This window comes from Mobula birostris, chromosome 7 (genome assembly GCF_030028105.1).
Source record: "Mobula birostris isolate sMobBir1 chromosome 7, sMobBir1.hap1, whole genome shotgun sequence".
Taxonomy (NCBI): Eukaryota; Metazoa; Chordata; class Chondrichthyes; order Myliobatiformes; family Myliobatidae; genus Mobula; species Mobula birostris.
Genome location: NC_092376.1, coordinates 115724009 through 115737878, shown reverse-complemented (window position 1 = coordinate 115737878; position 13870 = coordinate 115724009). Strand labels below are relative to the sequence as shown.

The following is a 13870-nucleotide window of genomic DNA, read 5'->3' as shown; positions in this document are numbered from 1 at the left end:
TTGTTGGTTTTTTGTACAGTGCAATACATAAAGTCACCACAGTACTGAGCAAAGGTTTTAGGCACCCTGGCTATATGTATGTGACTAAGACTTTTGCACAGTACTGTAACTCTCATCAGGGTCTTTTTGTTCTTGCAGTTTCTTAACTCTACCCACAAGGATTCCACATCTACTGATCCTATGTCACTTCTTTCGAAGGATTTGATTTCATTTTTTTACCAACAGAGCCATGCCATTCCTTCTGCCTACCTGCCTGTCCTTTCAATACAATGTATATCCTTGGGTGTTATGCTCCCAACTTCGATCTTCTTTCAGTATCCCCACAATGGCATACCTGCCAGGGTCTAGTTACACTACAGGATCATCTACCTTGTCAGAGTAAACCTGATGGGCTGAATGGCCTCATTCTGCTTCCATCGCTCTATTATCTTTTATTCTGTATACTGCATGCATTCAAATAACACGTTCAGATCAGTATTCATCACTTCTCAATTTTGTTCCCATGTTATATAGGAATAAACTATCTGCATACCAAAAAATACTCGAAAAATTAAGTCCTCTATTACCAAATGGAGAAGGGACAACGTACAGTCACTGATCAATACATTCACTCTACAAAACTAGTATCAGTCATTTCAAATAAGTATTAATGAGATGGCAACATAAGAGAACAAATTTAAAATAATTGGTACAAAATATATCAGTAATTTTGTTGACACAAATTAAAATGTGGACCAACATTCTCTTTCAAAGAGCATCAGATAGCTGTTCACTGATGAAAATTATGACCTAGCAAGATAAGGGTTTCAGAAAATAAGATATAGAAGCAAGTGTAGACCTCATGCCCGAACCATCATTCATTTTCTCAAAAGTCCCAATTACATGCAATAATCCCTTCGTATCCAAAAATCTACTGTATTGGCTTCTGTCTCAAGTATACTCAGCAATGACCCCACGCAGCCCTTGGACGTAGAATTCCATATTAAACAGTGACTTCACAAATGTATCGGTTTGAATAGCTGACTTGTGTAATGCAACATTCTGTGGCATTTTTAATAGTAGTAATAACCTCATTTTTCTTGGGGGGAAATGGCCACAAAGTAAGTGCCTTCCTTCAATTGTGTCAGCACAGGCAAATTTCCCATTGACTTCTCCAAACAGTGATTTGATAACACAAAGATATCAATGTCCATACCAGCACACTTCAATGCATATTCCACAGTGAGTGAGATGTTAAACATGTAGGGTAGTCTTACCCTGCAACAATTATACTCTAGTATTTAATGCCTTTCCAAAAATAAAAGGTTCATGATACTCATTCTGAAGCGATCCTATACACTAACATTTTATACACAGCTGTGGTCAAAGAAAGAATAATCCCTTCAATTGTGTTTGATACAGCAATGTCTTTTTTTGTCAAAAATCAATGTCTTTCTCAACATCAGGCATCCCACCTCCCCCCCCACCCCCCGCCCCCATCAACTTCCACTAGGGTCATGACCCAATACCTGACATGGGAAGACAACAAGGAATGATTTGCTGCTTGCTGAGGCATGACCTTTCAACCTTAGCCAACAACCCAACAGTGACAAGGACAAAAGTACAATACTCCATAGGATGGGGTGCAGTAAGAGGCTGAGGCTCTGCAGGTGTCTTAGAGGAGCTCGGGGGTGAGGGGAAAGGCGGTCACTCACCGGGAAGCCTGACAACTCCATTGACAAACATGTCAACGTCTGACAGAGCTTAAAGTCAATGCCTTTGGCTGGAATACTTGAGGGTGTGGCTTCAAAGTGACCAGAAGTCACATCTTGGTTACATTCTGTGCAAATCAGCAGATAGCTCAAACTGCAGGAAAAGATCAACCATTGAGAATAAATAATAGGAAAAGAGACATAACAAACTGGACCCAAAGCTAAAAACTGACGCAAACAAAAAAAAAACAACAGCCCCTTCTCTCAGAGTTAAAAAGAGTAAAAGACTTATTTAATTGTAACTGACTTCAGAGTGTAATCTTTCTGTCATTTTATTGATTTGGTTTATATCAAGCAACCATGGTAGACCGTTTCAAAGTACAATAGGGAGATTAGGCACTAGAGGTATTTTTTTACACATTTGATCTGATGTTTTTGGTGAGGCTTTTACAATATATGTTTAAAAAGGTGTTAACCTTTTGAAAAAGGCCTTAATCTTGGTATTGAGTGCTTCCTCTGCCCACTGATAAATTGCTGGAAAATAACCATAGTCGAGCAATTACCGTCGAGCAAATCAACCAGTAAATGCAGGGATTAAGAATTTGCAGCCCTTTAGAAGGTGCTGGTCACTTTATGTCGCTCTGCGTTATGTTTTCTGTAAATGGCAAAGTACCTTTATCATAGCTATTAGCAACATGACTTTAAACATTAGCTAGCTCAATGGCTAGTTACAGGGAAAACCAGGCCTTGAATTTACATCTTAATTATCATCTAATACTGTGGAAGTTATCAACACAAGACCAATCCGACCTCTCAGGCTCAGGAACGTTTAACTTAATCTGTTGATTGAATATGTCCAGTTTCACTCTGCCATGTTGCAAACTATTGATATATTTAAAAATTTAACATCTAATTATTTTATAATTTTCCCCCTTGAAATGTCTAAGCTTTGTGTTTGCTAGCAAAGGACAATGATCGAAGGGTTAACAGTTCCTTCTACTTACTGCCAATTTATACCAATGCAATATTTTGCATCTTTTGTCAAAATTTCATGGTGAAAAAGATACAAATATTTTTTATTTGATATTATTTAGAGATACAGCAAGGAATATGCCATTGCATTCTCCAAGCCTCACCGTCTGGCCTCCCTGATAGCCCCAATTAAACCCCAACTTAATCATGGGACAATTTACAAACCAATTAACCCATCAGGTATGTCTTTGGAGTGTGGGAGAAAACCGATGGACCCGGAGAAGACCCACACGTTCCATGGGGAATACGTACAGAGGTCCCCTTAGAGAGGATGCTGGGATTGAACCCTGAAATCCCACGCCCCAAGCTGTTATAGTGTCACACTAACCACCACACCACCATGGCGCCCTATTTATGGAGCACAATGGAATCTTTACAATATAGCTGAGAGCATATTTTCCTTGGTTTAATGTTACATTTGAAAGATACAAGTCAGCACTCCCTCAATACCGAAGAAAGCAACAGCATTAAACTAAACAGTCCATCTTATCATTAGAGTTTAGGGCCCCAGAGCAACTGAGCACAGACACTGACCATTCATCCCAAGGCATCCATGTTGACCATAGTCCCAATTTCCTAATATTGGCCCATATCCCTCTAAGTCTCACCCTTCCATGGACCCCTCCGTGTACCTATCCAAGTGCTTCTTAAATGATACTGTTATATCTGTTTCAACCATTATTTCTGGCACCTTGTTCCACATATTCACCACCCTCTGCATTAAAAAGCTGCCCCTCAGGCCCCTTTTAAATCTTTCGTCCTCACCCCAAATCTTTACCTCCTAGTTCTATACTCCCCTACCCTGGGGAAAAGACTATTACTACCCACATTTCCATAAGCAGATCCTCATTGTCCTGTGCTCCAAGGAATACAGACCTAGCCTGCTCAATCTCTGCCTATAACTCAGGCCCTCCACTACTACTACTACTACGTCAACGCAGGCCTAAGGGGCCGGCGTCAGGCCCTCCAGTCTAGGCAAAATCCTTGTACATCCTTTCTGCATTCTTTCCAGTTTACCACAGCTTTCCCATAACGGGGTGGTCAGCACTTCCAGGGTGGCCTCCCCAGCAACTCACACAACTGCAACATAATGCCCTTAACTCTTGTGCTCAATGCCCTGACTGGCCAACAAGCTAAACACCTTTATCACCATGCTGTCTACCTGTGCCACTGCTCTCAATGAACTACACATTGAACAGTGTTGATGGATCTTAGTATGAAGTTAATTGTACAGTATGAATAGACTAAATGGTTTAACAGATCAAGTTCAAGTTTAATTATTATTCAACTGTACATGAATATAGCTAAATGAAACGGTGTTCCTCCAGGGCCAGGGTGTAAAGTACAATACCAGCAGCACACAATGCATAGCACAAACAGCACATATGGTTGTGATTCAGAAAACATAGTCTCAAAGAACAAAAAATAATATAGCCAAGTCCCCGAGTGGCATGACTGTGGAATCAATGGTAAATTGTCCTGATCCAGCTTGTTCTTCCACTAAGCGAACACTGGGGGGCAGCACTGACAGAAGGAGCACCCCACCCCCCACCCCCACCGCCCCAACCCAAGTACAGATTCCAGCCCGTCCTACAGGGGCTCTCCCACACTGCCTTGGTATCTCCTCGCCTGCCCCGTGACCTCGACTTAGTCCTTGGCACAACCAAACAAAGCAGTTCCCCCGCCGTCAATCTCACCAGTGAATCAGCGAGTCAGACATTACCAGTGTCCAGCAGGGTCTTGCGATCAGAATAAAAATGTCCAATTCAGCCGCTTGCACCGCGCACTCCCCAAAAGTACACACCAAGTTCAGGTGACAACACAACAGCAGTATGCAGCAAGTTCAGCATCATCGCTATTGAGCAACTTGCTGATTGGATGGTCCTGCAGAACTTGACGTTCTTAGTATTCAGCAGTAATTTACAATCATAAAAAAAGACATACAAGCCAAACAAATACACCTTCGACTGGACCCAAAATGACTGCTACATCACAGCACACTACCATCTTACTGGAAGAGAACGATCAAATTAACAACGGAATAATCAGCATTCCTCACAGCATGCCCCCATCATCAATGGTACAGCTGTGAAAATTCGTGTCAGTAGCCTAATGAAAGCAATCTAATATATATTGAATGGGCTCCACATTGATTTCTGTGAAGTATTTATCCAATTCAGGAGGAGGGCTGAATTTTGCCATGCTGGAATATCCTTCAGTCATATGATTTGTTGCCACTCTGCCAAGGACTTCAAATAGATAAAGTAGGAAATGCAGCTCTAACCATGTCAATGCTTTGTGGAGTAGAGAAGTTTTTAAAAAAGTAATTAATTCATTGTAAGAAAAGCCTTCATGTATATACTGTATACCCGGTCTTGTAATTTAGAAACATTCTTGATCTTCACAATTGTCCATCTTTTTCCTGCAACGATATTGCCTTTTGCTGTATAGATTCAAATGCTGCTTCCTTCCTGAAATATTCAATAAATTGCTTTTCCAACTTCCTTTTGGTAGCTGCTGCATTACCCTTGCCTACTGCATTTACTTCACCTTAAATTAAAAGCTACAACTGGTCTCAGTTTCTCTATCAGGCACCATTGCCTTTACTGTGCCTACTGTCCCAGCTGGCCGCAAACACAGGACAATCCTGGGTCACAAAGTGTTAATCCTCGCCCTCTGGGAGCATGGCAACAACAAACACAAGGCTAGAAGCCAGACTGCCTTTCTCCATAGGCACTGGCCTGGAATTCCCTCATTCCTTCACAGAGATGAGTCCCACACTGGGAAGCAGACAAAGCTATTTCATCTTCCAACGATGATAGATGAAGAAACTTATTAAGATGTTATTTATCTCCAGCTGTGTTAAAGAGATGCAGCCTGCTATTTAAAATAATGAATAAAATGCAACTTGCCTTTTATGCGTTTTAACTTGCCAATCAGAGATAGATCTTGCTCTGAAATGCTGGGTTTGCTGGACAGAGAGAGAGAGAGGGGGACAGACACATGCAGACACACAGAGACAGAGGGCTCCATTTCAGATTGATAATTGAAACACCTCTAATCCTTACTACAAGGAAGAACTTGGAGTTGAAGAGAGTTAAATAAGTTAGCAAGTATTAAAAAGAAACCAAATGTGTAAAGCAGAATAGTATTCAATGTGAACCCTTGCTGGGCAATAGTATTTGCTCACTACCGTACATTGGTGTCATCGTAAAATTGGTTAATCTCCAACTTCGTGGTCCCTCGTTGCCCCCACTATCATGAGGTTTCTTTATGGTAATTATTTTACACAAGTTAAGTTTACTTACAAGAATACAAATCCAAATGGTGTTGTCTACTTCGTTAATTTTAACATCTGCAATGAGGCATCCAATACAGTGATGCTGTAATTGATTTCTTGTAATAGTTATTGTTACTCATTTCAGAATTATTTTCCTGACAAGTAAACACCAGAAATACAACAAAAACAAGAAAATCTGCAGATGCTGGAAATCTAAGCAACATACACAAAATGCTGGAGGAACTCAGCAGGTCGGGGATGGAAAAGAATAAACAGTCGACGTTTCGGACCGAGACCCTGCATCAGGACATCAGGCGGAATATAACACCTCTCTATTCATTGTCTCCAATGTGCACTACCTTGCTGAACCACCAGCCTTCATGTTCTACACTGGCTCTAATGCAACAAAACACAAGACTTGTGGGCTTGCCTTTAGTGGCTGAAGTACACATTTTTTGGATCTTTTTGGAGAAATGATCTGTGACATTTAGGCCTGAGGTCCCATAAGCAAAAGGATTGCTGGGAGAGGAGTTTATCTTATAAAGTGATTTCGCCCTTGTACACTTGGTAAACTGTATCTACACTGTCACAGTGATAAACCGTTTATTACAATGAGAGGGCAGCTTGTGTTTCTGTCTGCCTCCTACCAATTTCTTGCATTTATTTAATGTTCCCATGCCTTGATTGAACATCCTGGAGCATGAGGATATTTTAATTAAAGATCAGCTGGGTCAACAGAACAACCTGCTGACAGCACTAAAGGAATGCAGACCAGATGATTCCCAGGTTTGACCTCCTCAGTACATTAATTCAGGGAAGTTTTTGCAGTTTTCCAAATAACTTGAACTATCTAGAGTATTTGAAAACAAGCAAATGTATTTTGATTGAGCAGAGGAATAAATTGGTTTATTATAACTCTGAGTCATATCTGAGGTCTGGAGTCACTAAATGCCACAATCTAGTAAGAGTTCATCCTGACAACAGAAGTGGACTAGCATTAAATAAGTGCTTAGTAAACAACACAAGAAAACCTCACAACATCTGAAAACACAATTACTTTAATATTTTCTTGGACATCTGGCAGTGCAAGGAAGTGTTTATCCTGATTCACCAGAAGGGCTCTTTTCAAGCGAGTTAAAATGGTGCTAATTCCACAATAATCTTTCATTTGCTAAAGGAGGAATTTGGGCTGCTTTTTTTCCCCCAGGAATCTTACTCATGTTGCTCTTGAATGATGTTGCATTATTAATTAGCCCATTCTCTCATTACCTCCTACTGCACTCTGTAAACAACTTTTAATCTTCACTTACCACCTGTGTAGACAAGGCCTTCCACTGACCTCCTTAGCCCACTCACACTTTGTGTTGATCCTGGTTTAGTCACTGCTTTTTGCAGACTATAAAATTATAACTTTAACTATCATTCTTTCAAAGAACCGGTTGATGCAATTAACTTTGTGTCTGAGCTGTTTCCATTAATACCATAAGTAGAGTTCTGGTTAGTTCCGGTTTTGTAGTCCGTTTATGGGACAAGTGTGAGCCATGATTCATGCCTCAGGGTCAAATGTTATGCTGTCAAGTCATGGATGGATACCTAGCACTATTTTGAGGTGAAACGTAGAAGTTCTGTCATATTGCTATTTAAGATTTCTTGCTATTCTCAGTTTGTGTGTGGTGTTTTCCTACAGCAATGTTGCCCCGTTTCTTTAGAAGTATTTCATTGTTGCAAGTACTTGCAAGGACGAAGCTCCACCGTCAATATGGCCCCTTGGTCACTCCTGGCCCCACCTGATCTTCACCCCATGTCAGTCTCTCAGTCTGCCCACCTTTGTGATATCGTTTGGGCTAATTGCCCCACCCCTGCTAACTATGCCTTCAGCTGCCTGGGTTCCAGTGTCTGGAGGTTCCCCCTTAGCCCTTGCCACCGCCGTCCACTTCTTGTAAGTCTTGATGGTGGTTGGCAGGTCAACATAAGGTGCAGTACCGCCACCTACTCAGCTGATGTGTGGAGCAAAGAGACAGGACGTATACCCATTAAATTCCCCCCTCAAAAAAACCCAAATAGTATCAATAAGTCTAATGATTTTCAGAAAGTCAAATACACACTTATATACATTATGATGGCAGTGATATCCTAACAAACTTTCCATGTGAAACTGTGTCTGTCCCACAGATCTCACTTTAGTAATTAGATGTACTTCGTAGGAACTGCATTCAAACAAAATATGCTGCAATGTTTCTTGACAAATGCACTCCTTACAAATGCCCACATCATGCATTTTAAATCTGTACAAGGAATTATTCAGCCCAGTATGTTTAATACGTAAACATTAAATTATAACATCTTCTGTCATTTTAAACCCATCTTCCAGTTGAGTTTTCACCGTTTTATGTAAATGCTGTCCTTTCTTTTCCTTATCCCAACCTTGTGGCCACAGTGACCGAACAGACTTTCTAATTGTGGCTTTCACCTCCCCTCTATGCAAAGGCACCACTGCATTTATATCCTTAATTTTAAGTGACTGCTTGGCTGGAACGTCTGCCACCTTGTTTCCTGCAACCCCGATGTGTGCAGGGACCCATAAGAACTGATACACAAGTCTAGACCCTGCAACCTCAACAGAAGTTGTCTGATGCCAAGACCGTCCGGCCTATAATTTGAAATACCTGTTTTAATAGATGTCAAAACGGAGAACACACCAGAGCACAAAAGTACATAATCAGGGTGTACTTCTGCGACCCATTACAAGGCTAAAATGATAACAACCATCTCAAATGTGACTTTGCCTGATAATACTTCCTTAATAATCACCTTCCGACCCTTCGAGCTGCACTGCCCAGGAACCCCCGACAACCCCGATTCAACCCTTTCCTATGTAACAGGATACAAGTCTCATTTCACACAAGTTCACTTCTTGTCTTACTGCTGCAGATTTGTTATTCGAGTCTGGAGTGACTGGATCAATAACTGAACTTTGCTTTTCATTGGGAGAACAAATTATGCATTGCTATTAATAACTGAATGCCCAAATGCTCAGGTGGTCACTCTCAAACACATTCCATAGGCAAGGGGACTATTGAACTTGTAAACAGCAATGTTATCACCGAGATGCGGAACATACAACACTGAAGTCATATGAACCTTATGTACACAAGAATGTAAAATTGCACATGTTATAGGCAAATTCTATATGGACTATAAAGGACATAAATGTTTTCATGCACATTTGATCATTAGATATAGCTTGGTAGTCCTTTTACCAATTAGAGCACGAAGTGCAATTGAAGCAAGCAATACAAATTAGCTTAATCCAATGAAATCTGCATAACAAAAGTTTGACAGCCTACTGACATCCTTCACATCAAACAGATTAAAAATTTTAAAAAAGAGTAGCTAGGAAGTGTACAGTGTAAACTTTCACTAATAAAGTAATTGAACTGAGTTTTACACGATTCCAAAAGCAAGTCATGCAGTACACCTCAAGGTGAGGAAGGATGGAGAGACAGACAGAGATAGTTCTTCTGTGACCAAAAAGAAAAGCCAGCTATTCATTAAACAGGCATTCCTTAATTGCCTCTATGTCTGCAACAATTAAATATTCCTGAAAATTAGCCAAGCTCCTTGGCCCTCCATTCAAGAGGAGCAGAGCAGAGTTGCTTGCAGGCCGTGTGAACTCCACGCCTCGTCTAGGCTGCTATGTATGAGACGTTCACTCCATTCATAATAAACTGACAGCTTCTGTTTCTGGTGCCGCGGACAGCAGTGGGGAGGGGAGCTGGATTGTCCTTTCCCGAGTGGCAGGCTCGCTTCTTTTCCCTCCCCCCTCCCCACTGCCACCCCTTTCCTTCATAGGATTTGGCCTGGGGCCACCATCCTCACATTAGAGCCCAGAATATTGAAGGATAGAGTGACACGCAGAATTGAGCCTGAGCGGGTGCTCTTTATACACAAATGTACACAGTTCCCAGGGACAATAAATGGGCCACCACTCAAAGGCAGGCTAGATTACAGTGCACATTTATCTGGACAAAAGCCTCTCTCTGGGATGAGACTTCGCGGGCAGCATGTGAGCCAGTCTAATGAGATCTCACGCAGAAAAATCCCTCTGTAACTGCACCACATCCCAGATACCTCCATTTAACCTTCGACACACAGAAAATATTTGAATATTACTACCCACATATCTTAGAAACTACAAGGTTCTTTTCTAACGAATCCATTTCATTTATGAGATTCTGTTTTTAGAGACAGCACATTTTTACAGTAACTTTTTAGAATATATCCATTGACATTTTAAGTGTTTAGCCATAATTTTAAATAATTTAAGAACCTCTGAAAGTGCATTGTTAGAGCTTTTGGTGGCTAGGTGTAGAACAGCAGATTAAGGGTAGAAATCTTGACCAGCAGACCCAAAATAGCAACATTCTCTTCACTCCTAAAATTTTCAATCATGGCATGCATGCTGGTTAATTTTAAGTCAGACTGGAGGTGGTATTGCTACGATCGGCTCATTGGTCATAGAGGCGAGTTCAATTTCCTGGTTGCAATCTATTGACTACAGGTGGAAATAAATGTGTAGTTGTCAGGCGAGTGCAGAACAGGGCACAGGTCATGGTGCAATAGGCCAGCAGTAACAGGATTGCTTGTGAAAATAGTCACTTAGGCAAATTATTGAAATGTCACCGGTGCCCAAAAACAGGCTGCCAGTATTTGCAGAAAAGCAGGTGGGAAGGCAGATAATTTCAGGATAGAAAAATAACAGAGGGATGGAGGGGTGTGGGAGGTAGAGGGGGAGGTGGGGGAGTGAGGTAGGGGAATGGGGGATGCAGAGGGGGTGGGGGAGGGAGTTGGCGACAGGGGGCCAATGGAGAGGTTGGGGGGGGGGGGGGAAGGCACATTCTCCTTGTAATAACATGAGTTGCTCCAATTCCTCCCATCTCAAAAACTGAGAGTCTCAGTCTGTATGTTAATTGGCCTGTATAAATTGTTTCTGGTGTACAAAGTGAAGATGTGAAAGGGAGAATTTGTTGGAAGTTGTAGAAAATGTGGGGAGAACAAAATGTTGATTTTGTGTAAAATTTATGTTATTGGGTGGTCAATAGATGGTGTGGATGGATGGATGGCTGAAGGATCTGTTTCTATGCTGCATTTTACAGCGAGCGGTGAACACAGCTAAATTTTCTTTATTAGTCCCTCTGCCCTGAAGAAGAAACTCCCATCCTGAGTTAACTGCACAGGCCACAATGGCTCCAAATGCCTCAGCCAAGTGACCATTCCATATAGATGTTTGGGGCTAATGAACAGAGAAGGGTCAGAGACATCGGAAAAGCAAAGCATAGAAAGTTCACAAGACTGGAGTCACAAGTGCTGGTACAGAGAGAATGATTGCCCTCCCTACCCTGAGATCTAAAGCTGTTGCTAGCCCCTTACAACTACCGAAGTAGAAGTACATTTATCATCAAAGTATGCATACTTCATACAACCTTGAGATTCATCACCTTACACATAGCCATGAAACAAAGAACCCCAATGGAACCCATTAAAGACAAAAGACTGTCGAACACCCGGTGAGCAGAGAGAGAAAAAACAAATCGTGCAAACAATAAAACAAGCAAGCAGCATTCAGAACTGAAGTTCACAATGCCAAGCATCACTGCAGCTGATTCAGACGGCCTCAGTCCAGCACAGAGTCGAGCAAACTCCTCGAAGTAGTGCGCCAAACTGGCCTGTCTCTCAGCTCTGACAAACTCCCGGAGTTAAATACAGTTCCCTCCCCATGTGAGATCCTCAAAAAGGTTAATACAGCTAAACTTTCAAAACTAAACAACCTCTCCCTCAATGTCGCAAAAACAAAGGAACTGGTTGTGGACTATAGGAAGAATGGAGACAGGTTAGCCCCTATTGACATCAATGGATCTGGGGTTGGGAGGGTGAACAGCTTTAAGTTCCTCATCTTAAACATCACAGAGGATCTCACGTGGTCTGTATATACCGGCTGTGTGGTAAAAAAGGCACAACAGCGCCTCTTTCACCTCAAACGGTTGATGAAGTTTGGTATGGTCCCCAAATCCTAAGAACATTCCAAAGGGGTACGATTGAGAGCATCCTGACTGGCTGCATCACTGCCTGGTATGGGAACTGTACTTCCCTCAATCGCAGGACTCTGCAGAGAGTGGTGTGGACAGCCCAGCGCATCTGTGGATGTGAACTTCCCATGATACAGGACATTTACAAAGACAGGTGAGTAAAAAGGGCCCGAAGGATCATTGGGGACCCAATTCACCCCAGCTGCTACCAGCTGGGAAACGGTACCACAGTATAAAAGCCAGGACCAACAGGCTCCGGGACAGCTTCTTCCACCAGGTCATCAGACTGATTAACTCATGCTGACACAACTGTATTTCTATGTTATCTTGACTATCCTGTTGTACATAATATTTATTATAAATTACTATAAATTGCACATTGCACATTTAGACTGAGATGTAACGTGAAGATTTTTACTCCTCATATATATGAAGGATGTAAGTAATAAAGTCAATTCATTTCAATAAAAGGCTCCAAGCAGACGGCTGGTAGAGAGCAAAAAAAAACAGGTTCAAAAATCAGCAAAGATTCAGCAAGAAGCAGTGAAGGGCAAACAAGTGCTGTGGCGCCAGAGGAAGTGTGACATCCAGTTTACTGGCCTGCAGAGGAGCATTACTTGATTCAGAACCAACTCATTCAGACTTAATGCTGTATTCATCCTTCTTAGTCTAAGGTTTAGCATAATACCACAGTCTACCCATTGATCCAGTGGGAGAGCTCTGAAGATCAACTCCACCTACATTCCATTACAGTATCAAATTAATCCCATTCTGTTGGCCTTACCTAACTGTGAGTTCTTTTCTTCCAATTGTGATACAGTGGGCCTTGACACGGTGAGCGTAATGAGAGTGAACACGCAGAGACACAGTTTGCACAGCACGTAGCTCATTCCTCTTCCTTTAGTAGAAATTCAAAGTAGTTACAAACTTTCCAAATCTTGATAGCTCAGCGGCTCTGGGCATTCATTGGTGGAATGGAATGGTGAAGGCACTGCAGCTTTCCTTTTGTACCTCAACAGTTCTGTGCAGTCGTTGGCAAAGATCTGCATATAAGTTCTTGAGCTGCTGGATGCCGGCTGGAAGAGAACACAAAATAATTAGATCAAGATAACAGCTCCCCAGATTTAGGAGTCTGCCAACTAGTAGCATTATTGTGCTTCACCCAACTTAAGTAATGGCATCTCTTGTCAATTGGGTATGAGTGATAGTTCTATCCAACTGTTCCTGTAGTCTATAACCATGACCTGTGGTTATCTAGAGAAGTTGTGGGTGGAAGCTAGAGAGAGAGATATAGAGAAATATATACATAGACAGAGAGGAAAAGCATTAAAGCGTTTATGGTATTTCACATCTCTGTTTACCTTTCTGGCATCAGACTTTAACTGGTTAATATCAGAAGGCATCAGAGCATTCTACCTCAGAGCCAATCCTCTTGATGCTGGTTGCTTTGTGAGGATGCCAAGTATGAGCATGGATAGTGGAAATTATCAGAAAGTCTGTGTCACCAACTGTTGCTTATCCTATGAGCATCAGTGATCACTCCACTTATCTTAACCGCAAGACGTACTGAACCAAACAAAACCCGAGCAGCTGACGCTCAGGGACAGTTTTGCAACCTCACTGTCCCGGCTGAATACGTGGCTGGAAGATCCTCCATCTTTTACAAAACTCACATTAACTTTTTCTTCTGAAATTAATAGGATGAAAGTTGGAGGTTGTGGGGCTAGCAGAGGAGAAAAGATCTGGAAAAAGGTAAAGAAGGGTAGTAAATTTGAGAATCT

At 41.8% G+C, this 13870-nt stretch overlaps 1 protein-coding gene across 3 annotated transcripts in view; it reads right to left on the bottom strand.

The window, feature by feature from the left end:
- LOC140200391 (fibroblast growth factor receptor 4-like) overlaps window positions 1-13870 on the bottom strand; it is a 60217-nt gene that overhangs the window by 39215 nt on the left and 7132 nt on the right. For all 3 annotated transcript variants that reach the window (XM_072263654.1, XM_072263655.1, XM_072263656.1), the window contains exon 2: window positions 12874-13165. In XM_072263654.1, coding sequence (XP_072119755.1) covers window positions 12874-12979 — 106 coding nt within the window. In that variant the 5' untranslated portion in view covers window positions 12980-13165. The remainder of the gene's footprint in view (window positions 1-12873; window positions 13166-13870) is intronic.